This window comes from Gymnodraco acuticeps, unplaced genomic scaffold (genome assembly GCF_902827175.1).
Source record: "Gymnodraco acuticeps unplaced genomic scaffold, fGymAcu1.1, whole genome shotgun sequence".
In the NCBI taxonomy this organism is placed as follows: Eukaryota; Metazoa; Chordata; class Actinopteri; order Perciformes; family Bathydraconidae; genus Gymnodraco; species Gymnodraco acuticeps.
In genome coordinates, this window is record NW_022990341.1 from 2,735,792 (window position 1) to 2,761,443 (window position 25,652).

General features: G+C 40.2%; 2 protein-coding genes across 5 annotated transcripts; both read left to right on the plus strand.

Moving 5' to 3' along the window:
- Positions 1 to 766: 766 nt before the first annotated feature.
- Positions 767 to 12,214, plus strand: npl (N-acetylneuraminate pyruvate lyase (dihydrodipicolinate synthase)). Of its 3 annotated transcripts, none has more exons than XM_034223578.1 (12): positions 767 to 909; positions 1,532 to 1,571; positions 1,746 to 1,819; positions 8,783 to 8,870; positions 8,980 to 9,037; positions 10,086 to 10,161; positions 10,318 to 10,410; positions 10,535 to 10,680; positions 10,802 to 10,848; positions 10,942 to 11,026; positions 11,121 to 11,160; positions 11,270 to 12,214. In XM_034223578.1, exons 1-12 carry the CDS (start codon positions 783 to 785, stop codon positions 11,413 to 11,415), a joined length of 1,020 nt encoding a protein of 339 aa, XP_034079469.1. In that variant the 5' UTR covers positions 767 to 782; the 3' UTR covers positions 11,416 to 12,214. The 3 variants fall into 3 exon arrangements, with proteins under 3 accessions (XP_034079469.1, XP_034079470.1, XP_034079471.1); XM_034223579.1 differs by having other exon boundaries at positions 824 to 909; positions 1,489 to 1,571; XM_034223580.1 differs by having other exon boundaries at positions 841 to 913; positions 1,489 to 1,571.
- Positions 12,215 to 16,249: 4,035 nt separating this feature from the next.
- Positions 16,250 to 22,162, plus strand: sec22bb (SEC22 homolog B, vesicle trafficking protein b). Of its 2 annotated transcripts, XM_034223555.1 has the most exons (6): positions 16,250 to 16,464; positions 17,872 to 17,883; positions 18,369 to 18,478; positions 19,017 to 19,177; positions 19,999 to 20,145; positions 20,739 to 22,162. In XM_034223555.1, exons 1-6 carry the CDS (start codon positions 16,390 to 16,392, stop codon positions 20,891 to 20,893), a joined length of 660 nt encoding a protein of 219 aa, XP_034079446.1. In that variant the 5' UTR covers positions 16,250 to 16,389; the 3' UTR covers positions 20,894 to 22,162. The 2 variants fall into 2 exon arrangements, with proteins under 2 accessions (XP_034079446.1, XP_034079447.1); XM_034223556.1 differs by lacking the exon at positions 17,872 to 17,883 and having other exon boundaries at positions 16,254 to 16,464.
- The last annotated feature ends 3,490 nt before the right edge of the window (positions 22,163 to 25,652 follow it).

Here is a 25,652-nt window from a genome sequence, read left to right on the forward strand (position 1 = left end):
ATCAGGCTGTTAGGGCTATTCCGTCTGACAATGAGGACAGTGAAGGTCAAGATACGGTTAGGCACACAGACACATAGACACACACACACACACACACACACACACACACACACACACAGACATACACACACATACACAGACACACACACACATAGACACACATACAGACACAGAAACACACACACACACACACACACACACACAGACATACAAACACATACACACACACATACACACATCACACACAGATAGACACACACATACAAACACATACACACACAGACACACAGACACACACACACACACAGAGAGAGACACACACATACAAACACGTACACGCAAACACACACACACACACACACAGAAAACATTTTGAATTCATATAGAGTTGTTTTTTCTGAATTGTAGAAATCCTTGGTGTTTCAATACCCTCGTAGGCTAGCACAGTGTTGCCCTGAGGCAACAAACCAACCCCTGGTTGAGGGGTGAGGGGGGGGTCACATTTTATAATTGATATAATATCAGGGACCCCTAAGCTCCTAAAACACATGGTGAAACATTTTTTTCCTCCCAAAATAAAAAGTCATGCTAGAGGGTTAAAATAGAAGACGTCCTTTTTAAGTTTGTATAAGTTCACAGGTCTATCATCTTAAAATATACTAACAAGAAGCAAGCGTCAATGTTTTGTAAATTAAATAATAAAATCGAACCGAGAATGGAAACTATTGATTAAATATGAGTTTTAAGTTGTTTTTTTTAACTCGTAGGCTACTTGTTTTGTCATGTTTATTTTATTCATCAACTACATCTCCCATGAAGCTTTGCGGCGTCACCTGACGCTCAGCTGCCTTAACATCCGCCACAACACAAGACAGTGCCCAAGACGCACAGAAGGGAAAGCACGAACAGGTAGGCATGAGCTGAAATGTTATTTTAATGTAATACTTTACTTCAGTGTATTTGGATTTCCTCTTCATAATCGCTGTTAGCATGTATGTATAGTCAGGGCCGGTCCTTAGCATTGGTGTTATAGAAGTTCTCCTAGGGCGCCAGATCTGGGGATGGGGCGCTGCGCTGGCAGCTCTGGGAGGGGGAACAACATTTTTGACAGTTGGTGCTCATCCTGATTTTCGGCCTTGATGTAACAACATTCATAATTAAGTAAATGTAACACCCTTTTCACCCCGGTTACACTTTTCATTGCCCTGTACGATGGGCACTGTAAGTGATGAAAGTGAGGGATGTTGGCTTATCTGACGCCCGCCGCAGCTCACAGCCAAAGTGCGCGTGAGCGAGGGAACAAGGTACCGGTTATTAGCACCTGGTGCTAGCTGCGCTAAGGGATATAAGAAGAATATGTTTCTACAACAAAGGTGGAGGGGAGCTCTCTCCTGGCAGACTTAAATGTGCGTTTTAACAGCAATACAGTGGTTCCACTTGGAAACACGACCCTTTAGATTTTCTTTTCTTTTGTATCTAATTTGTTAGTTTATGGAAATCATGGCCTCTTCTTCTGAAAAACTGCTGACAGGTCTGGTTGCAGCTACGTTTACTCCACTAACCGAAGAAGGGTGAGTAGCCTTTTTGAATCACTTCCCTTTGTTCCATTAATCCATCTCATAAGTGTTGTATTTGTTTTTGCGAGAAAGTGTACATTATTGCACAGTCCTGTAAATCTGGAGCATCGTTTTTTTTTCTGTTTTGACACATTTTTAGAACAATATTTTCACATTTTCCCAAAACAGTGAAATCAACATAAAAGAGATCGGACCTTATGTTGACTACTTGACAGAGAGGCAAGGTGTTACAAAGATATTTGGTAAGTTTACAAGTGTAATTTTACTTTTATTATTTGTAAATATATCTGTTGCAATCTGAATCAAATGCATAGTGTTACATGATTTATGTTTCACCTTGTTAGTTTGTATGTGTACATTTTGTTGGTCCTGTGTTAACCGTGTTATCCCTCCTTTCGGGTTGAAAAGCAATACCCAACTTCCGTTAGGTGTTAGCAGAGGTGGGAGAAGTACATCTTGTACTTGAGTAAAAGTAGAAGAACCAGAGTGTAGGAAAACTCGAAAAAGTCCTACATTCAAAATGTTACTTAAGTAATATTACAAAAGTATAAGCATCAAAATATACTTAAAGTACCATGAGTAAAAGTACTTTTTACCCAAATTGGTTTGTTTCAGAATAATATATATCATATGTTTTAATAATAAATATTGATTCATTAAAGTGTTCTCAAAGCTGGTAAAGGTGGAGCTAGTTTGAATGACTTTGTATACTGCAGGGTAGATTTCGAATTTACTCCAGGTGTAGCTAAAGTCTGATTTAATTGTTTATATTTTACATTATCAATCCAAATCAGCAAAGTAACTAACTAAAGGTATTAAATACATTTAGTGGAGTAAAAGTACACGATTTACCTCTGAATTGTAGTGGGGTAGAAGTACAAAGTAGCAAAAAATGGAAATACTCAAGTAAAGTAGACGTACCTCAACATTTTACTTAATTATAGTATAAGTATGTAGTTACTTTACACCACTGGTTGTTAGTTTAGATTATATTTGCTCAGACAGCAATACAAAAATCAGTTTTCAACACACTGTAACTGACACATATTGCTTCATAGTGAGACTCGCATAATAATTTCCTCAAAACATGCACATTTCCTTGTTTTTAGTGCAGACACATCTCATTAAAAGACACATCAGCTGGAATTATTCTCCCTAATATTCCATTTAAAATATGTATTTCAAAAACAATTATCTCAAATAATGACATTATAGCACTATCCCTGTGCTTTGTGGATTAATGCTTACATGTTGCTCACCAAATTACTACAAATGTCTTTAGGCCTTGCAAACAAGTTGAAGGCATTATCTGTCATTTGAAATGCAAAAAAAAAACAGTTTAAATTCATATAATTTCCCAGGAAAAGCAGATTAGAAAGCCTTACTTTTAGTTATGTGTTGCTCTTCAGTTAACTTAGTGTTAAATGACCTTTCTGGCAACAAAGGAATGTATTATTTTTCCTCTTGCTTTGTTTGGTATTTGTTTGCTCATTGTCCCTGGAACAGAAACACAGAAAAGATCAAATCAGTATAGAGAGATAAAGGGTGTTTCTCAATCGCGAGTAAAGCTGCTCCAGAGCCACTATTTCAAGCATACTACACTGAACAAAAATATAAATGCAACACTTTTGTTTTTGCTCCCATTTTTCATGAGATGAACTCAAAGATCTAAAACATTTTCTATATACACAAAATAACCATTTCTCTCAAATATTGTTCACAAATCTGAAAAAATCTGTGATAGTGAGCACTTCTCTTTTGCCGAGATAATCCATCCCACCTCACAGGTGTGGCATATCAAGATGCTGATTAGACAACATGATTATTGCACAGGTGTGCCTGTGTCATCGAAAAATGCCTTCAACGCTTCGCCCATTCACTTGAATGGGGTGACGTAGTTGATTTTGAATCTTCGCCGAACTGCATTGTGGGGAGCGGAGCGTGGCTTTGCAAGCATCGCGAGCATCAAAAGTTGAGCAATGTTCAACTTTTGCGGCTCGATGCTTGGCATCAGCCAATCAAATCCCGTTTATGCAATTCCCGCCAGTACAAGCGCTAGCCAATCAAACCGGGTGTATGCTGATACCGCAGGTCTTGACTATTTTCCATATGTCATCAAATGGAGGATAAATTAATCATTGCCGTGGCAAATGTCCCAGTCCTGTATGACTGTACTCTGTTCACCTACCGGGACCTAAACCGGAGGAACCAGGCATGGCGGGAGGTGGCAGAGACAGTTGGTGAAACTGGTAGGTTTTCAACTGTTTGGGGAGTTTATATCCAGTTTACTTCATTTTAACATTAAATGGACAGCTAGTAATGTAGCATAACATATAATATATATTAATATAATAATAAAAAAATAATATTATAAGCATAATATATAATCTTATATCTTAATATAATATATTAATATACTAATATATATATATATACCAATAATATATTATATATATGTATAATATACCAATATTACCCTTAATATATAACATAACATATAATACATGCACAGCTATCAAGCATAGACAGTATATTTAGCCAGCATGGAATGTAGCATAAAAATAGCATTCATTAATGGAGGAATAATTTAGTAAATTCAAGAAATTAACTTTATTATTTATTAACTTTATTATTTCATTTCATTTTATTAGAGGATGTGTGCAAAAAGAGATGGAAGACTCTGAGGGAAAGGTTCCGCAAGGAGAAGAATATGGAGAAGGAGGCAAAAAGAAACGGGGCAGGGTACAAGCCCTGGCGTTTCATGGCAGTGATGGGGTTTTTAACCCCATTCATCATAGACCGTGAGACGTCCAGCAATGTCCCCCGGCAGACCCTGCCTCCATCCACCCTGGTGGCAGAGGAAGAGAGCCAGGTAGAGAGTGAGCCAGCCAGTCAGCCAGCCAGTCAGCCAGCCAGTCAGCCAGCCAGTCAGCCAGCCAGTCAGCCAGCCAGTCAGCCAGTCAGCCAGCCAGCCAGTCAGCCAGTCAGCCAGCCAGTCCACCAGTTAGCCCGCAGCAGCCAGCCAGGTGGAGAATGCTGAGGTCCGGGGGAAAACACGGGGGAGGGAGAGGGAGATGTCCCCGTTCGAAAGAAGTCTGCTGTCTGCTGTCAGCAATTACCCAGCAATTGCCCAGCCAACCCCACCAGTGGTGGAGGAGGACGAGGACTTGCAGTTTTTTAAGAGCTTCTTGCCCACCATGAGGCTGATGACAAGGGGACAGAGGGCAAGAGTCCGCCTCGGGATACACCAGCTAATTTTTTACATGGACCAGGAACATTTCTAATTTAATAATTTTTTCACACATACTGATCCACATTACATTTTTTTACACTCCAAATAAAACATTATTTAAAGTATGTTATGGCTATACTGTGTCTTCACTTGTTCATGTGGTTTGTCAGTTGCAACATACCAGAAGCTTCATGTACGTCGGTATATATAATGTGCTTTCTTCTGTAATTGTTCATGTGAAAACCTATTGAAATTATGAGTGGTTTATCAGTAAAAACAGGGCTGAAAGAAAAAGGTTGTTAGTCATATCATAATATAATAATATCAATTCAAGAAACATGTTTATTAGGAATGTTTGATTTTAAAATGGCTCTTTAAAGAAAATGGGTAGCTCTTAAAAGAGCTTTTGGTTTGGAGGAGCCATGGTGACCCTACACCACTTTATGCTGCCATGACACTACACCCTCCTCATTCAAATAGGAGCAGAAGGTCTCCCGCAGTTGGATGGATCGGCGTGTGGCGTTGTTTGAGCCCATCCTAGGTGCATCGCGCAGGGTTGGAGCTTCATCACTCGACTCTGCGACGACAGGGACGACAGGTGTGCGTGATGGCCTTCCTATTGTTTTCCTGCGGAGGAAGTTGTGCAACACACAGGTGGCCTTCACACACAACTCTGTTACCTCCGGGCTGGTGGTGATGACACGCCGGAACATTCTCCACTGTGATGCGAGGATGCCAAACGCACATTCAACAACCAACCTGGCCCGGTTGAGGTGGTAATTGAACAGCCTCCTTTCACGCGTGATCTGGCGTCCAGGGAACGGACGCAGCAGCGGAAAAGCCTCATCCCCAACAAACACATGGGGAAGAAGGCCCAGCCGCTCTGCTCCTGGGATGACGGTGTCAGGTGGTAGCTGCAGACTGCCATCTCGGAGGCCCTCTCCAAAAGCGGAATTCCGCAGGCTCCCACAGTCGCTGCTCCTTCCAAAACCTCCGACATCCACTACCCTGAAGATGTACTGGGCATCCACTACAGCCAGTAGTACCAAGGAGTGGGTGGACTTGTAGTTGAAGTACAGGGACCCAGAATTTGCCGGAGCCTGGATCACCACGTGCTTCCCATCAATGGCACCAACGCAATTCAGAAAGTTCCAGCGCTCCTGGAACCTAGCAGCGATGGCTCTCCAGTCCTCCGTCTGTGGTACCGGCATGGTCTCCTCGACCAGCGCGGTCCAGATGGCACCCGCAACCTCCTTCACGATGACAGCCACTGTTGCATGCCCGACCCGATAGCTGAATGCTATGGTCCTGTATGAGTCACCGGTTGCCAGGTACCTGAGAAAAAAGTAATATACATGATTTTTAAAAATGTCATACGCCACGCAGACGCAGATCCCCCCCCCCCCCCACACACACTACACAGACACACAGACACACACACACACACAGACACAGACCACAGACACACACACACCACAGACACAACCACAGACACCCACACAGACCACAGACACACCACAGACACAAACACACACATACCACAGAAACACACACAGAACACACACACATCACACAGACCACAGACACACACATACTACAGACACACACACACCACAGACACACACAGACCACAGACACACACACACACACACACAGGGGAGCAATACTGTGTTTAGCTATCTTAATTAATGTCATTCATCTGAACTAAATCACAGACTTCATTCATCCATTGCATGCATTCTCTCTCTTTATATACAGAGTCATATTAAAGAGGTAGAAATACACAAAACGTACCGTAGCCAGATGGCGAGTCGCTCTGCGGGTCCGATTGACAAACGCATACGGGTGTCTGCCTTTGCAATCAGTGGACCGACTTTTCCGAGCAACTCGTCGAACACGTCTTTGCTCATCCTGAAGTACTGCTGAAACAGTACACCATCCAGGCGGAGCTCTTGGACAAGAACGTGGTATTCCCCCCGTTGCAGACGTTTTCTGAGTATCGGATGTACCCAACAGCGACGCACAATATGTGGCCCTCCTGCGAGACATTGCATAAAGCAACGCTACCCTTGCTACAAAACCGGCATCCATTTTGGCAATAGTGGAGAAGTAGCGGGCTTTTTTTTGCTTTGTATGCCGGGGGCGGGCGGGAGATTCCTGATTGGTTGTTGGTCGCCTTGGGCGCGAGAAATCGCCAAGCCTCAGACACGCCCAGCTTCAAGATTTATTTTATGCCTGTAGTGTAGACGGGCCGTTAGGCTGGCCACAATAAAAGGCCACTCTGAAACGTGCAGTTTTGCTTTATTGGGGGGGTCTGGGGGGGTCCGAAAACCAGTCAGTATCTGGTGTGAGGGGTAGGGTTAGGGTAATGTTGTGAATCGAGTGGCCTGTGTTCGTCGTCCATAACATACGCCTGCCCATACCATAACCCCACCACCACCATGGGCCACTCAATTCACAACATTACCCTAACCCTACCCCTCACACCAGATACTGACTGGTTTTCGGACCCCCCCGACCCCCCCCCCAATAAAGCAAAACTGCACGTTTCAGAGTGGCCTTTTATTGTGGCCAGCCTAAGGCACACCTGTGCAATAATCATGCTGTCTAATCAGCATCTTGATTTGCCACACCTGTGAGGTGGGATGGATTATCTCGGCAAAGGAGAAGTGCTCACTATCACAGATGTTTTCAGATTTGTGAACAATATTTGAGAGAAATGGTTATTTTGTGTATATAGAAAATGTTTTAGATCTTTGAGTTCATCTCATGAAAAATGGGAGCAAAAACAAAAGTGTTGCGTTTATATTTTTGTTCAGTGTACGTCATCGAGTGCCACCGAAGTACTGTTTCAATGTCCAGCATACTTGGAAATCTACCGAGCCCGGCGTACTTCGTTTGGAGACATTTTGAGGCTGCACATGTATAGACTCCGCAGTCTTAAAATCCCCACAATGCTTTGCGCACGGACCAATTTCCCCAAATCTGTGGCGGAAAATGTAAGGCGGGCCTCTCATATGACGCACACTTGCTAGCCTGTTCCACTTTTTGTTTTCCGAATGGCAGGAAGTATTCTTGCCTCGCTTCTGAAGCAAGACGCTCGGAAGACATGTGCTACCAAGCAAGCGTACTCGAGATTGAGAAACACCCAAAGTCTGCCCTTATCTCCCTATTTATCAAGACTACTCAGCATTTCCTGTATCAGATATCACTCTGGTTTCCGTTAGATTTAACATAGAATCAATCGTGCTCAACATTTTTCTTATCCTCCTGTCACTGCCTGCATAACCCGCATTACCAATATTTGATTATGTCCCAGCACGCATTGCACACACGGACACGGCGGTATTTTAATTTGTTTATGTTTGTTTGCAACTTATATATATAAATATTCCAATTACTTGCATATGGACTATTCTGCACTATTTCTATTCTATTTAATTTACTTGCACTATTATCTGTTATATTGTGTTGCACTGTTGGAGGAGCCTGTGACCTAAGATTTTCATTGTCATAACTACACTGTAGCTATATGTACGAATAACAGTAAAAGCCTTGAATCTTGATATTATATAAATATTATGATTTGAGACTGTATATCATATTATCATCATAGATTTTGGATTTTAATAATAAGAGTCTCTTTTTGGTTTTAAAGGCTGCATTATAGTAACGTTTATGTTGTATTATGTCTTTGCTCACTTCCACTTAAATCCACATTACTGATGATTATTTATACAAGTATTTGTATAAATATTTTTAAGAAAGCATATTCAAGCCTACGATATTGTCGCAATATGGATATCAAGGTATTTCTGATATATCGCAGCCCTATTGTACTTTAATGTGGGCTATTGTTTTCTGATTCATCACAGCTAGTTCCAGGTGTGTTTGTTCCCTTTCCTTTCCTGTGAGATGTGCTTTTGTTACTTGGGAAACAGTATTTATTAAACAAGACTTTTCTTGCTTTCAGTGAATGGCACCACCGGAGAGAGCATGTCTCTCACTGTCGCAGAGAGGAAGCTCCTGGCTGAGGAGTGGTGTAAGAAAGCCAAGGGCAAGTAAGTGGCCACTCATCATCTTTATCTGGACATGTGTTGATATGTTGAGGGTCACGAAACAGAAACAGTTTGTGAGATTTATTTTGTATGTGTGTGCATGTCTCGACAGAATGGATCATGTTGTTGTGCATGTCGGCTGCATGAGTCTTAAAGATTCCCAAGACCTGGTGAGTGGCTTTAATATGTGAACAAAAGACATGACACACAAGAGTAATAGTAAGTGTGTTTCATGAAGTATGATTACTAATTATTATTATCAGACAAGCGTGGTCCCACTGAGGTTCTTAAATGAATGAATGAAGGAAGTAAGTATCACATAGCATTAAAGGCAAGTCTTGTTTAAAAACTAAGTTTAGTTAATATAAGATTATTTCCTCTTTAAATGCCACATTGACAATTCTACCTTCTGGGTTTTTGCTTTTTTGAAAGCAATGTTTTTCCTGCAGGTATTTACAGTTTGATGAATGGGAGTGTTAGAAACTTTTCCGACTTTTGCTACTCTCTCAATTGTAATTCTATAGCTTACATGCAAAGCGCAGATCACCAAAAAATGCAAAAATGCTTGATGTTATAGCACTAACAAATAGCAATGCAGTTCCCACTCCTCTGATTTCACAGCCATAGTGATGATTTAATGTTTTAATGTTGGATGTGATTTCCTTCAGCCTGCGTTGGCAGCTTAGTTCAGAAAGTATTTACATAATGTGTAAGTGAAGACAGTGAGGGTGATATACAAGTCTATATCACTTTCCTGATAAATACACAAATGTTTCCCATGTTTTGTTCCTTCTTTAATCTAGAAAATGCTTGTGGTCTTTCAAATAATCAGTCACTCTGATGTCTTGGAAGTATTGAGCTGTGTCAGTATGGGATTGCATGCCCCATTAAAGGAATAGTTCGGCATTTAAGGAATTGCACCATTTTACGAGTGTGACTTTTTTTGTGACTATTTATTGACTCTGAGCAGATGGTGGGTACCCAGAGGCTTTAGTAGTAAAAACTACTTCTTTAAACAAATTGTCAGCTTGAATTACTGCATGACTAGAACTTGGTATACTGGATTTCTTTTTACAAAGGCAACTAAACTATCTATACATCAAAAAACAGCAGTAAAGGTTTACTGTTCAAACTATAATTTGTAATATATTCAACGTACTGTAGCATGAACTACAAATTGCCTTTGTTTTCATTTCTCAATGTTCATGCTCCCTGCAGGCTCTCCATGCAGCACAGATCGAGGCAGATTCGATTGCAGTCATTTCCCCCTCCTTCTTCAAGCCCAAGAATGCCCGTATGTAATAGTTTTTGTGGGAAAAGCATGTATTTCCACTTCTTGAAATGCAAATGTGTGCCGCTTAACACCCACTTTTACATTCAATTTACATGTCAACACTCTACCTGTCTATCTCAGTAAAATATGACCGTTATTTGCCCTCTCATCCTACAGATGCTTTGAGGTCTTACCTCAAGGCAGTGGCTTCAGCTGCCCCAAATCTGCCTTTCTACTATTATCACATCCCGTCTATCACCGGAGTTAATGGTTAGTGCCATTGATTATGCAGTTTTAGAAATGGAAGAATTCTGCATCCCTAACTATGGCAAAAGCACATTGAATGTCAGAGCGTGTTTGATGACAGCAAGGCCTTTTTTCTCTCTTTTCTCAGTGCTGGTGAGAGATCTGTTGGTCGGCATTGAGGAGCAGATTCCCTCCTTCAGAGGTGTGAAGTTCAGCGGCATTGACCTGATGGACTTCGGCCTTAGTTTCAGCCTCATGAAGCCTAACTGGTCTCTCCTCTACGGCGTGGACGAGGTCAGCTTTTATTCCTCCACATCTGTTGAGATCCATCAGTAGCCACTAATAATGCAATGTGACGTTTTATGACTCCACAGTAGAGCCAGCCTGAATATCAATATCTTTCATTTTGTTATAGCAAATGCTTTCGGGTCTGGTTTTGGGAGCCGACGGAGCAGTTGGAAGGTCAGTGTGTGATCCTGCATGCCGTTTGTCTCCTTTTGTTTTTTTCTGCTTAACAGTTATACATTTAAACTGGTTTCATTTCTCTGCCCGCAGCACATATAACTATGTAGGATGCCAATTCAACAAGCTGTTATCAGCATTTGAGAAAGGCGAACTTGTCGAAGCCAGGACAATACAGGTACCATCCATCTCCATGCTGTTGCTCCCAACTTCTCATTCATATTTGACATCATTTGTGGTTACTGACATATTTGTTTCATTTCCATGTGCAGTTCAAGTTGCAAGACTTTCTCGGGTCGGCCATGAAACTCGGTGAGAGACACTTGCTTCATGAGGATTTTGTAACAAATATATGTAATTTAATGAATGCTCTTTTAGAAGTATTTCTCCACCTGTAACACTTTTTTATATTTGTTTGAAGGCTTTGATGTGGGAGTGAATAAGCAGCTGATGGTGGAGGTGTCCGGCCTGAGCCTCGGGCCCCCCCGACTCCCGTTGATGCCGTGTCATCCTGATGTCGCTGTGTCCATCAAACAAAAATATAAAAGCATTTTTCCTCAATGCTAATGTTTTCATACTGGACAGTTGAAATCCCTCAACGGTTCAACTTTCAATCAGATCTCAGTGTTAAAAGACGGAAAATTTTATATTTTAACCAATATTCTAATCTTGGTGTCTATAATTTTATAAAATTTTAATTTACTAACTCATATTACCCGTGGGGTTTTTGCAATTTAGTTTTTCTTACATTTAGAGAAAAGGGACTATCAAAAATTAACAGTGTTACTTTATTATTCTGTACTGTGAGCTGAATCTCATTTGTTTGAGTTCTGTTCTGTCAGACACGCAACGTGACAAAGAAAATAAAAAACGAGGGCCACCGGATAGTTCACTGATTAAAGCTCTCTGCGTTGACTGTTTGACTCCGGCCTGCAGAGGGATTTGGTAATTTCATCTTTCATAAATGTAATCGCACATGAAACATATTTTACAATACACTAACATAAAATAGGCGTGACAGCTTTGTTATTTAAAGCTGTGGTTCACGTTAGTAGAACGTTTTGCCATTAATGACTTCTTCTTCATAAATCACAGTTATGGAAAGCCCTGACCTTAAGCTGGTTCAGGGTTTAAGCATCAGATGAAGAATAAGAATAAAAGGTGCTCTGATGTGAACAATATTACATGAAAAGTGATCACTCCAAAAGTAAGGGAAAAGGGTGTCATGAAACATCCTAGTTTTTACGAGGGAGCATAAAACCTGTTTTGACTTTTGACATTTAGAGTGTGACTTTTTTTACCAATCCTTTGTATTATTTCTAACAACTAATCACAAATGTCTTACTAATAAAGCCATTGATAATTACTGGTCTCTGACTTGATGTCTGTTTTTTATGTTTCATTACAAAATCAGAAGTTCAGATTATATCTAAAACCTGCACAATCATACAGATGGAAATTCTGCATATTCCCTGCTGTATCCTAGCTCTGTATTTAACATTTCCTTTAAAAATTGTTATAGTTTGCCAGATTTCCTGTGCTTGTTTGATTAATTGTATTAGCTGATAGTTAAATTGTATTTCTGTGTGGATATGTACCGAAATTATTCGGTACGGGCCCTTCGGTTCGGTACAGGTGTGTACCGAAGTGTACCGAACGAATATAACGTTAAACGTAAAAAATTGAGAACGTGAACAACTTTTTGGAAGTAATCTCAGGTGCTGCGTCGCAGCATTCAGAGTAATTTGGTCACATTGGGTTCAACGCGTCATAGAGCGAGCAAGTCATTTCATTGGATGAGAGGCATACTATGAGAGCTGGTCAGAGGGATGCGTTCATATGTAGTCAGTAATTTGAGGAACTGTCGAAAATTAATGGCGAACGCAGATAAAGTTGAGCTCGAAAATCCTCCAGCATCATTGAAGTCTCCGGTTTGGGAACATTTTGGTTTCGCAGTTACTTACAAGGATGAAGGACAAAGACAGGTGGACTGAACCAAAGCTGTTTGTCGGCATTGTTCAACTAACATTGGTTACGCGGCTGGCAATACATCAAACTTGCACACTCTTGAAATGGCATCACCCGAACGTGAATATCACCGATACCAAAAGAAAAAAGACTGAAGTGCAAACCCAACTCCCGCTAGCATTTAAGCCTCCACCACTCGCAGAGAGTTCAGACCGAGCCAAAGCTATTACAAACGCCAAATATCCTTATGTTGCCATGTTAGCAAAGCGCTACCTGGCTGTATCTGCTACCTCTGTCCCTAGCGAGAGGGTGTTCTCCACAGCAGGAGACATTGTTAGTGCCAGCAGATCTGCCCTTTCGGCAAGCAATGTGGACAAGTTCATTTTTCTTTAAAAAAACATGAAAATACAATGACAAGCAAGTCATAATGTCAAGCTGGCTGCTTAGGAACTAGTACAGTACAGTTCAAATACAGATTATTTCAGTTCATCGAAAAGCTGCACCTTAATGTTTATTTTATTATATTTTGTATTTATTTGAGTGAATATTCACAGTTTAATAATAATTAAAAACCCCAAAACTAATAGTTTATGTTTTGTGAGTACTAGTAGCCTATAGTAAAGTTCAAATACAGATTATTTCAGTTCATCGAAAGGCTGCACCATAATGTTTATTTTATTATATTTTGTATTTATTTGAGTGAATACATTATTCACAGTTTAATAATAATAATAAAAATATATATATATATGTTTTGTTTTGTGAAAAAAAATTCTGCTGTACCGAAAACGTACCGAACCGAACCGTGACCAAAAAACCGAGGTACGTACCGAACCGAAATGTTTGTGAACCGTTACACCCCTAGTGGATATCTTTCTGCTGATTCTAAGTTTAGAGTTTGGGGCATTTAAAAAAAATCCTAAAAGAAATGTAATAGCCTTTTTGCACTTCTTAGACGACGTGCAAATTGTTGACCTCGTCAATGGTTGGACCAAACCTGTAGATCACTGCTGTTCAAAATGCCTCCCTACAAGGTTTGTTAGCGTTGTTTTAACCCCTGTGGTCGCTGTCAATACAACTCTATTTGCCATTTGCCAAGTGAATTTAGAGAATCAGTATGGAAACAGATGTGAGAATCAAAAGCATTATAAAAAAACATTTAGTCATAACCAGCTTTTGAGAATTCTGTAGCTGTGTTTCTGTCCCACCTCCTTATGTTTATTTTTTGTTTTTGTTTCTCTACCTCTAAGTCATGATTCATGAGTTGGCTCCCAAATAAAACATCTGAAATCGTAACAAGTGCAGTCTGTGCATGTTCAGCAACCCATCGCCTCAGGCTGTTGATCTTGTTGTGAACTAAAGTGTGTGTGTGTGTGTGTGTGTGTGTGTGTGTCAATTTAGAGCTATTAAAGTTGTGTTTTGTTGTCATATGGTCACTGCTATCATCCTGGTAAATAGTTAGCCTGTGCTATATAATGTGCGTATATACTCGAAAAGAAGCACTGCATGCATGGAAAGCAAATATAATGTTTTGAATGGAATAATTTTTTAATGATTTACAAATGAAAACAGGCTGTTTTTCTTCTAAATATCCTAAAAAATTGATACACTCTGATCTTTTTCCATTCCTCTCAGAACATGACGTGCTGTGTGGCAGATGCCGGGGGTCACTTGGTGGGGGTCTGTGGGGTCAGGGCTGCAGCCGGTGACAGAGACTCCCTGTGGACACCCAGCCTGACTCGCTCACAAGTGACAAAACTGAAGGTTTGTGAGAGGTCTGTTGCTCTCTGCATCACTCACCAGGCTGCCAATAGCTTGAAGAAGGAGACTCTCACTATGTGGACAAAGTATTATGTAGTTGATGCTGTCTCATAGATTGGTTGTGAGTGCAGACCTATATACAGTCTATCTATTTGTTGTGTTTTAGTTTTACAATGTGTGTATGGATTTGGAAAGAGTTCCAATGCTAAAACTCTACCACAAAAGGTGGATTCTTGCTGGCTTTTGTAGCTGGAGCTTAAATGATTTGCTGTACGGCTTTAGTGGAGCTCATTGCTCCATCTTACATTTAAAGTCAGTTGTTTTAAATATATTCTTATAGTCATATAGGACACCTACATAATAAATCCTTAGAAAAGCCTTAAATTCTCTTTTTCAAGAGATGACAGAATCCTGTTGCTCCAATAAAAAAAGTATCCCTTTCTTTATGTAATGGAGGAAGCCTGTGTTCCTGAGGCTTCCCCTACAAGTTACCAATGCTGCCTTCAGCTGTATATATCTTGCACTTATAACTCCTAGAAAAACTGACTCATTGCAATCTTTGGTTGCTTCGTGGTGTAAAGTACGATAAAGGAGTGGAGAAAGACTGATATCCTTTTGTGCCATAGAGGCATAGTGGAAATGAAAAAGTGGCTTATGTAGTTATTTAGGTCAAGCAGAGCGTCCTGTTTTGTGGATATTGCATCCTTACCTGGGCATGTTAAAAGGCTATCACTTTCAATGTTCATAATCAAGGATTCTTAACGCCTGCCTTGAAAGAAATAAAAAGGAAAATGACAACTAGACTGGCATTTAATTTGTTACATCATGTTATCTCTAAGTCAGAGGGCACATTTTGTGTGAAAAATAAATAAATATAAATATTCACATATTTACTGAAATAAATAAGGAACCCAAAAATAATACTCACTAATTTAACAGCACAAATTACTGCTTTCGAACTAACCATTCATTAACAGATTATCAAATTAGTCAAACTAGACTAATTGTACAATTCTTATCTCAAATGATCTATTTAATCTTGGAATCTTGGATCACCTGTAAAATGCCTCGTCACAACAAAAACAAAATTACACAATGACTAGGCTACATTGTTTTACTTTAATAGTCACATACTTTAGGTGGAGTATTTGCTACTGCATAAAGCTCCATGTAATGTAAAATACATTGTCACAAAACTGGAAACAGGACTGCTTTTTTTTAATACTGTAAATATTGTGATTATTATACTTATAGTGGAGTATTTCCACATTCAACGGTATTATAATGGTTCAAGTAGGGAGCTGAATTGAACCCCCTTGCTATTAACCAAACAAAGCATGTCTTTATAGAAAAAATATAAATAAAAGTCACACAGAACTGTATGTGTGTATTATAACGTTGCCTTCTATTAAGGATATGTGTAATGCAATTCTTCCTCAGCTGTAAAATGCATAAAAGAAGCTGTCCCACGGCTCAATACAGGGCTGATTTCTTGAGTTGTTTTTAATTACTGTAAACATTTCAGTAAAATGAATTATCCTCATTTCAATTAAGTGTCTGTATTCCACAACTGACTAGAAAACAAAAACACGTCACAAGTAAAAATGACACGGAACTGTTTTGATCATCCCCTGGTTCCGCATAACGAGAGGGCGGAATTATTTAGCGGTGACACCCAAAGCTCTTGCGTTTCCGGCCAGCTCAGCGTCAGTCCTGTGGTGTTGTCAGCTCCCTGTCAGTCGCTCTCTGCTTCACCTGTGATATATATCTGTTCCCCCCTAGAATCACCGGAGAACCACCGCCACCGGAGAGATGGTGCTGCTGACGATGATCGCTCGGCTGGCGGACGGGCTGCCGTTAGCCGCCTCCATGCAGGAGGACGAGCAGGTTAACATTTCTGTGTTTTTTGTATTAGCAAGCTGCTTCTGTTATCACTGCAGGATCCTGCTGTGACGCCTCTGAGTTGTAGCTATGGTAGTGACACGTTAGCTAACATCCACCAGCTACTGCAGGCCTGTTTATGTCCACATAGCCTGCCTTTTATGTACATAAAGCAACGGATTCATTAAGCACAGAACAGGCTCACCGTGTTTCAACCCTGACCTTATTTCATAATGAAGTATCGCATAACTTTGCCTGTATGCTGTGTGAGGCAGGGCTGGGCTATGTGGAGATAATCCAATATAATGTGGTTTTGTAGCCAATGGCTCAATATTGATTTTGCCACGACATTAGGCTGTTGTTGCTTTTGATGAGATTTGTGTATATAACAGTTATTGAATTATTACATAGGTAGATAGACTCTTGATCCCAAATTGTGAAATGCTTGTGTTGCAGCAGATTATAAGGCATTGCACAAGAGAAATGAATATACAAAGAAAATATAGGCCTATGCAAAAATATGTATAGTATATCTATAGTATTCACGGTATGAAATATAACATTTGAATTGAATTAAAATAAGGAAACAAAAACAGAATAATGAAAAAAGCCAAACCATAGACTAGACACTATAACAAAAAAATTGAAACAAAACAGATGAATGAAAGTATTACTGAAAAGAAAGACAATTTGTCTCAATATTACAAAACAAAACATCTTTAAATAACCACTATATATATATTTATTTATTTTTGGGGTCACCTACTCCAATCAGAAAGAGACAAAAACATAAAACAATTGTTTTTACTGACCTCCTTAGATACAACTGGGATTATAAAGGGGATCTGATCAGAGCATTTAAATAAATACAATGTATTAAAAAACAAGCTGGTTTGGACAATAGGGATGGTTAGAGTTATTGCATTTCTAAATACATTTATACAAGTGAAAGAAAAAGGTTTGACTTGAAAAAATGCGTATTACACAATGTGTCCAGCAGAGAGCACTGACTCATTTATTGCAAAATATAAAATGATCTACTCTGAAGATACTGTGCTTGAAATGTTTTAATAACCAGGGGGAGTATTATAAAGTGTTTTTAAAATGATAACAGTCTTATGTGTTTTATATGTTGTTTAAAGACCCCTAAATATTAGAGTGCCCAAGTGGCTGAATGGTGCAACGTGCCTGCTTGGATTGCATGCTATACCCTGTACATTACAATGTCTAATAAGGGTACAAAAAAAAACCTTCAAAAGATTGATATTATCCTCTAAACTCTATTACACAAACATAAACTTAACATATGAAAGATGTTAACATTGTACCATGTTAAGTTGTTGTGTTATGTTTGAGCATGAGCTGCCAGGAGTCTAACATCTCTCCCTCACTCTCTCGTTTGCTTTCATAAAGGGAAGTGAAAAGGTTTGTTGTGTCTCTGCTCTGCAACCTCATACGTGTTTCTGTGATGCTACAGTGTTTCTGTAGGAACATCTGTTATTTCCTAGAGTAAACAACATTAATGGAATCAATCTCATCAATCACCAACATGCTTCACATAAACGGTTAACCACAAACAGCTGGAGTGGCTTTTTGTCCAAAAATAAAGCATTGCCTTCAGTCTCAGTTGTAGCATCACACTGCTGAGTCTGTCTGTGGTGCTTTGTGCCGACAGTTTATATCCTGCACACAAACAGGGCAAGAAATTGTCAAAATATATTTTAATCTCTCTTTTAAGCAAGTTAACACGCTCATATCTGTCATTTATGTCTCTGATGCTAAAAATAAATGCTATTTGCTCTACATGCAAATGTGGAAAACAACAGTCAACTTCTTGCCCTGATGAAAACAGCCATATTTCCTGTGTGAGATGTCTGGTATCTGATGTGTTTTCTGTTCTGTATGTTCAGTTGGGTCGGGACCTTCAGCAGTATCAGAGTCAAGCTAAGCAGCTCTTCAGGAAACTCAATGAACAGAGTCCATCACGCTGCACTTTAGAGGCCGGCTCCATGGCATTTCAGTGAGTATGAAGAGCACGAGAAACATACATTTTCTTTCTTATTTAACACTTTCTTTTTGAAAGTTTACATTATAGTGAAAAATCATACAGAATGTCATTGGGCCGTCAAATACATACTGTAGATGCAACAGTGCACATTTAAACCAGACTGCCAAAAAGCAGATCAAATATACCCCCCACCCCCAGCATGAAAGAAAACAGCATTTTAAAAATTAAAATTAAAAAACGGAGTAAATTAGATAAGTATACACGTTCTCAAATAGACACAACAAAATAAAACAAACAAAGCAAACGACGAACAAAAAGACAAAATATATACAACACTTACAATATTGCTTTAGAAATTGTAGTAGCCCAGATTTCAGCAACACTCAAATCTATACACAATCCTCTTCAAAGAGTTCAATCCAGCTTGCACTTCGAAACACACATTTTCTAACTTTAAATTCACAGTGTCTTATCTACAATTATCATTACAGTGACATTTCCTCTCCGATGGTTTCTTGACAGTTTTCCCCACATTTGTGTTCTCCTGCAGCTATGTTATAGAGAAAGGCGTGGTGTACCTGGTGCTGTGTGAAGCCAGCTTTGCTAAGAAGCTGGCCTTTGCTTACCTTGAAGACCTGCAGGCAGAGTTTCATGAGCAGCATGGGAAGAAGGTCCCTACAGTTTCACGGCCATACTCCTTCATTGAATTTGGTAAGAAGGCAAGAGAGTCAGAAACAACTGAATGACTTCCTCTGTGCAGAAAGTTGTTTCAAAAACATTCGAGACTATTATGTTTATGATATGTTGCAATGCCACATTACCTTTTTCTTTTCTGATCAGTGCTTTGTTTTCCCAAATGTGAAATCTATATACTGATAATTGGCTCTTGGGGTCGTTTTCAAAAAAAGGTAACAAAGAAAGACTGACTAAACTAAATATGTTTTTTTAAATCTAATTGATAAAGAAATAAGATTTAATGTAGATCTGTGACATGTAGCATGAGGTTAATTTCAATCATTGTATCGAGTTTGTTGATCAGTTACTCACACAATACGTTTTCAGTCTTAACATCCATGCAAATTATAAGCCAGTTCCTTGAAGGGGAGAAATCATGAATCACTGCCAATGCTGGCGCTCACTCGCCCAGCACTGCTTCACTTTCTCTTTGGCAGTTTTTTGGCAGATCACAACAAAGCCTCCAAGCAGATGTTGCTCTCCATTTCATAAGATGTACATTTGATACCTTTCAACCCACTTTCCCTGCATCGCTGGTCCCTTCTGCTACCCCACACTTCTTGTTATAACAATGTCCCTTGAACTGCATAGGAAATCAATTTGGAGCCAACTCAAATGCCCCTTCTCTAGTTTATTATGCCTCTTATTAAATCTATCAGAGAGGGGAAGTTGTCAAACACTCGGATATAAAAGTATATCAAGACTGTGGTAGAAAGAGCTGATGGGCATAACTAATGCTGCAGTTTGAGGAACACACGCCTATCTGCTTGTTTCATTTGATGCCGCTTCCTCCCCAGACACCTACATCCAAAAAACCAAGAAGTCGTACATCGACAGCCGAGCGAGGAGGAATCTGGGCAGCATCAACACAGAGCTGCAGGACGTCCAGAGGATCATGGTGGCTAACATAGAGGAGGTGCTGCAGAGAGGAGAGGCTCTGTCGGGTAAGACCACGTTAACCCGGGTTAAATCATCGGTACAGGGGAACATTCCTGCTGACCGCAATAACTCTGTATAACAACTCACCCCCGGCTGGCAGAGAACTCACTGCTCCATCTCTTTTGTTAACTTATAACTTATAACTGGACTTTTCTTCAAAGTGTACATTTACATTTAATTTAATATGCCATTCCTTGCACACCTACTTTGAAATTGTGTTGGATGTAATTTGGCCCTTCTTAGTGTTTATTTGTCAGATAGTCTACAGATTTGTATCTTTCAAGGACAATTTGTATATATTTTACTTTTTAGTTCTGTTTTATTTTCTATTTTGAGATGTTTCTATTTTCTATTTGTTTTTTTCTACTGTTTTTATTTTTCAATTGATGTGTAATGCCTTGTTTTAGCATGCTGCTCTGTCGCAAAATGTCCCAATTTTGGGTCGTTAAAGTAGGTCTTATCTTATCAATGCAGAGGGGAAGGATGCTTTTCATATTCACACTGTGATCCTCTTTAGATGTTGTCCTTATCTGTCTCGTTCCCCTCTTTTTTCTCCTCTCTCCTCTTGTCTCGTTTCCTCCTCTTCTCCCCCCTGCAGCGCTGGACTCCAAGGCCAGCAACTTGTCCAGCCTGTCCAAGAAGTACAGGAGCGACGCCAAGTATCTGAACACCCGCTCCACCTATGCCAAGCTGGCAGCCGGCGGCGTCTTTTTCATCATGCTCATTGTCTACGTACGCTTCTGGTGGCTCTGAGAGAGAAAAAGAGGAGAAGGAGAAGAAGGAATTGAAGAAGGAAATGAGCTGCAGAGAATCGGCAGACACTAAGAAGAGCTGTCACCTTTGACTAAAACAGGATCTTAATAAGACTTTGCAGACATGCCACCGCCCGTTTTGTTCTCACCTGTCCATGGATGTGTGGTCTGAATATAAATGATGTCATATCACATAGTTTTATTATTAACAATTATTCAGTATTGCGCTTGTAATTGTCCTGAAGAAAGGTTCAAACAAAATGAGTGATCGTGAGTGTTTTGGTGTGATTGCTCTGTTTCTGAAGGTGATGAAAACACATTTCTTGTTTTGTGAGTTTACAAAGCTGTACTATAACATGACTGATTCACTCTTGTATAATGTCTGTAATAATACAGAGAAGAGCAAAGAAAACATAAGCCTATTTATCCTGAGCACGTCATATGGCTATCTGAATTCATTTACATTATAATCAAACGGGATGTACCACAGTTACAATCGCAAAAATGGCATTTATCATTTTACGTTGAATTGACTCAGCTATCAACTAGGGAAAGTACTTTTAAAGTAAACTGTCACATGGAAGTGGTGGTATAAGTGGCTGCACAAACATTTTAAGGTTGTCAGAGAAGGAGGAAAGTCATGGAGTTTTTCTTTTTGCTGAAAGAAGGGTAGAGGTTAACTTAATATCAATCCAAATTTATATTTCAGCCTTGGTGATTGTCACAAAGCATATATTTAGTGTGCATAGTTGGTCATAAATGTGCTCAAAAAAATGTATCATGCAAATGACAACAATCCTGTCGAAGTTTAATTTTATATTTTTCGCCAGTGAATAGGACTTATCTGTCAATTATAGGAAAAACAGCATAAGGATATTTATGTTTATGGATAATACTGATTGAGTTATCTCTGCTGGCATTAGTTCCCCTCTTCTTCACATCAGCCTTCACAATAATTAGTTCCATGTTATATTTTGAGTTTAGCCTTTTAGGTATGCCTTTTTTCTGGAGAAGAGGAAGAAAAAATGGAGAGCCCACAGCCCCCACCCGCCAATAAATGTCCTAAAGTTCCTCACCTCAACATTCATACACACTTTATCCTCCCTGGCACCACGACTGTGGACCAGCAGTGTTTTATAAGCAGGCATATTAAAAAAGAAGTGTGTGCTGCTTGGGTCCTTTTTATGTTGTATAAAGTTTCCACATGTAAACCAGAGAGTCTCTTTTTCTGTTCTGTCTGCTATCAATGAATAAAATGATTTGCACAAAACTCGCTTCCTTCCTTTCATGACCTTGAGTTGAACTGATGTTCTCATACCCCCCAGATGTTCTCATACTAAGAATGCAAAGAGATGCGTGCATTAGAACATTTCAGAATCAGAATACCTTTATTAGTCCCACAGAGGGGACATTTATGTTGTTACAGCAGAAAAAGAGCCAAAGACAGCTTAATGTTACATATGTTAAATGCATTAAAAAAAAAAGTTATATAATACAAAATATAATTTAAAAAAGTCACACAATTTACAAAATACACATCCTGTAACAGTTCTTAGGATTTAGCAGCCAGGTATATATTGCAGTTATTAACGGCATATATATATATTGCACAAATAGCACATATTGCACATAGTTGGTGGTTGGTATTTATGGGGTGTTATAGTCTGTGTTGTTGTGGTGGGAATTCTCACGGTTGGTTAAGCTCTATGACACACACACAAAACTGCATTTCCAAATGTTTCTAAGGCCCCGGCCACACGGAGACGAAAACGAACCGAGGTCTGTTGCAATAGAGTGGCGAAGTCACGCTCATCTACTTCCGGTCCATGGGACCTTATTTCGGAATAATTATGTATTGAAGTCAATGGAGAGAGAAAGATTATCTTTCGATCCCATTTGAATTGTGCCACGAATTACACATATGATGTTTGTCAATCTTAAAAAAATATTTCCATGTCAAAAAAGTCACAGTTTGTCGTAAACTGTTGAAATATAAGACTATGAAAAATACGCAACTAGAAAGACTACAAATCCCAGAATCCCGGTCCCGCATGCTGGCTCTTACGGAACCGACTAACTCCCCTTTTGTGTATGTACAGCTCTCAACGTGCCCAGACTTGGAGTGATTTTCACCTCTTTTAATACTTTTCGCCTCATTCTGAAAGAAAGAAGTGAAATGTGCCAACGTGACGGCCGTCTTGGTGTGTGGTGTGAGACGGGAGATGTAGTTCATTGAGCGGTTTCACACAAAAAAAAGTGTTACTTCACATTTTTACGACACATTTTTATTTTTTTGACTTGCAAAATTATCTTTTAAATTGACAAACATCATATGTGTAATTTGTGGCACAATTCAAACGGGATCGAAAGATAATCTTTCTCTCTCCATTGACTTCAATACTTTTTTCGAATTAAGGTCCCATGGAGGTCCCCCGGAAGGGGAGGGACTTCGCCACTCTATATACGTTTGCCAGGGGGACATTGTTTTTTGATGCACAGGTGGCCCGGGGGGACGACATGAGTCGAGGGACCAGGCATGAGCGTCAGTTCTGAAGTTAGCACGGCTAGGATGTTGCATTGTATCTTGTGGAACGAACATAACAAGTAAAGTAAGTGAGAGTAAGATAGAGTGTGTCGTTATTATCAGTATAGTACACAATACATATTGAAACATGGTGGCAGCGACACGAATCCAGCCCTGGAGAACAGCGTTCTAGCGCACCACGAGGATTGAGTGAGTGGCTAGCGAGAGGGAGCTAAGAAGACGACCCGAGTGACAGCGCTACGCACGAGTGGACATGGAGAATGCAATCAAACCGCCGGGTAAAATTGACTTTGATGATGCTAACTTGTCACATGCGTGGAAAAGATGGAAGGAGGAATTCTGTTTGTACATGGATCTAACCAGTGGCGGCCCCTCTTCCCACATGTTTTGATTGTCATTACAAATTAAAAATAAATTTAAAAAAAAATATTTTTTTAATTTTAATTTTTAATGAACAAGGTAAATATTATATAGTTGGTATCAGTAAAATGTATAATCTACAATAGAATCGTGTTACGATGTCTAAAGTTACTGATAAGTCACATGTTTCTTGCCTGGCCGCAGCGTGTATCATTACCCTCTCGTCTGGGCGCTAAGAAAGGACCCCTCAGCCAGTGCAGCAGCAGCCAACACATTGCTGACTGTTGCTATCAAACTATGCCGCCGAAACATAATTTCAGCCAATCAGCGTCGTCAGATCTGATAGTCATAGGGCGCGAATTTCAGCGCCCGATGCAGTCTGTGAGTTGTTTGGACTCGTATCCAAGGTGACGCTACAGTAGTTAATGAGGATGGCTGCAATGCCTGTAGCACCATGGAGCATATGTGTGGGCTGGACCTGTATTTTACAGGAAAGGAGTGAGCAGAGGGTCGAGTTGTCGATTCTTGTTCAGTTTTCTGTGACTATCTTCCAATCCTCACCCTCTCAGACTTTGAGTTGCGCGCGCTACTAAAGAGACGCGCTACCAAAGAGACGCGCTACCATGGAAACCAAACAATGGTGTAGCTGTATTAAAGTCTGAGTGGAAACAGTTGTGAGTAAATCTGATTTTGTCAGAAATCGGGAGAAATGCGGGAGAAATATGACCCCGGGAGGAAACCGGGAGAGGGCAATGAAATCAGGAGTCTCCCGCGAAAATCGGCAGGGTTGGCATTGGCAAGTATCTCACACACACACACACAATTTTTCCTCCCCCCCCCCCCCTCTAACATTTAGAGGAGAACGTTTTTCCGGGGGAGCATCCCCCCGGACCCCCCTAGTATGGTTTGGTCACCATTTCCATAGCCCCACCAAAAATATTTTCCACCAGCCACCACTGGATCTAACTATGGAAGACTGGTAAGGTAAAACTGCTGTACTACTTGATTGGAGAAAAGTGGAGCCTTGCAGCGGCGAAATGAGGCCCCACCCAGTCTGCGTGATCGGCCTGTAGGGAGGGTTAAAGGTGTCCAACTGGAGAAATGCAGCAGAAAGTTAATAATGTATAATGACACTTCACTGAAGCCCCTTGGAAAGTGCACACACTACACAGTGATATCTGCATTACTCATCCCAGGGTTTCCCACACATAGACTATACCTGGGCGGGCCGCCCAGGTATATTAACGGCCGCCCAAGTATATTTCGCGACCCATTTAGTTTTTTTTTGTTTTTTTTTTATAAAAAATTTTTTTAATGTTTTTTTTTTTTTATTCGTCCGTGACCACCGACCCATCTGCGATCGATTAACTTGTGGACAATGAATCTCCTCGCTCCCTTGCTCTGATCTCGCCTCCTTCTGGCCTGTTAGTGGCCTGCCTCACACAGGGTGACTGGCTGTCCACATGATGTGGCCTGCCGACATGGCCACTGTCATACAGATCATAAATCAAAGCCCTTGATTGGTCTCTGTGTGTCATTCAAGCTCGGGATAACCTCAGCTCAGGTGAGGTAAAGCACTCTCTGAGTGTTTAGATAGTTAACTTAGTCTAAGTTCTCAGTGGGTCTCAAACGGTGTGGTCACCATTTATGTAAACACATATTTCCATTTGAGAGGGTAGGTATATATATTCAGGAGCACAGACACACTCACAACTATAAATGAACCAAAAACAAATTAACAAGTTTCAGTGTTTTTTTCATATTGGAAATGGGATGTCAGTGTTTCCCACAGATCTGAAATACTTGGGGTGGTGGTTGCAGCGGGGGGTGGGGGGGGGGGTGGGGGGGGGGGGGG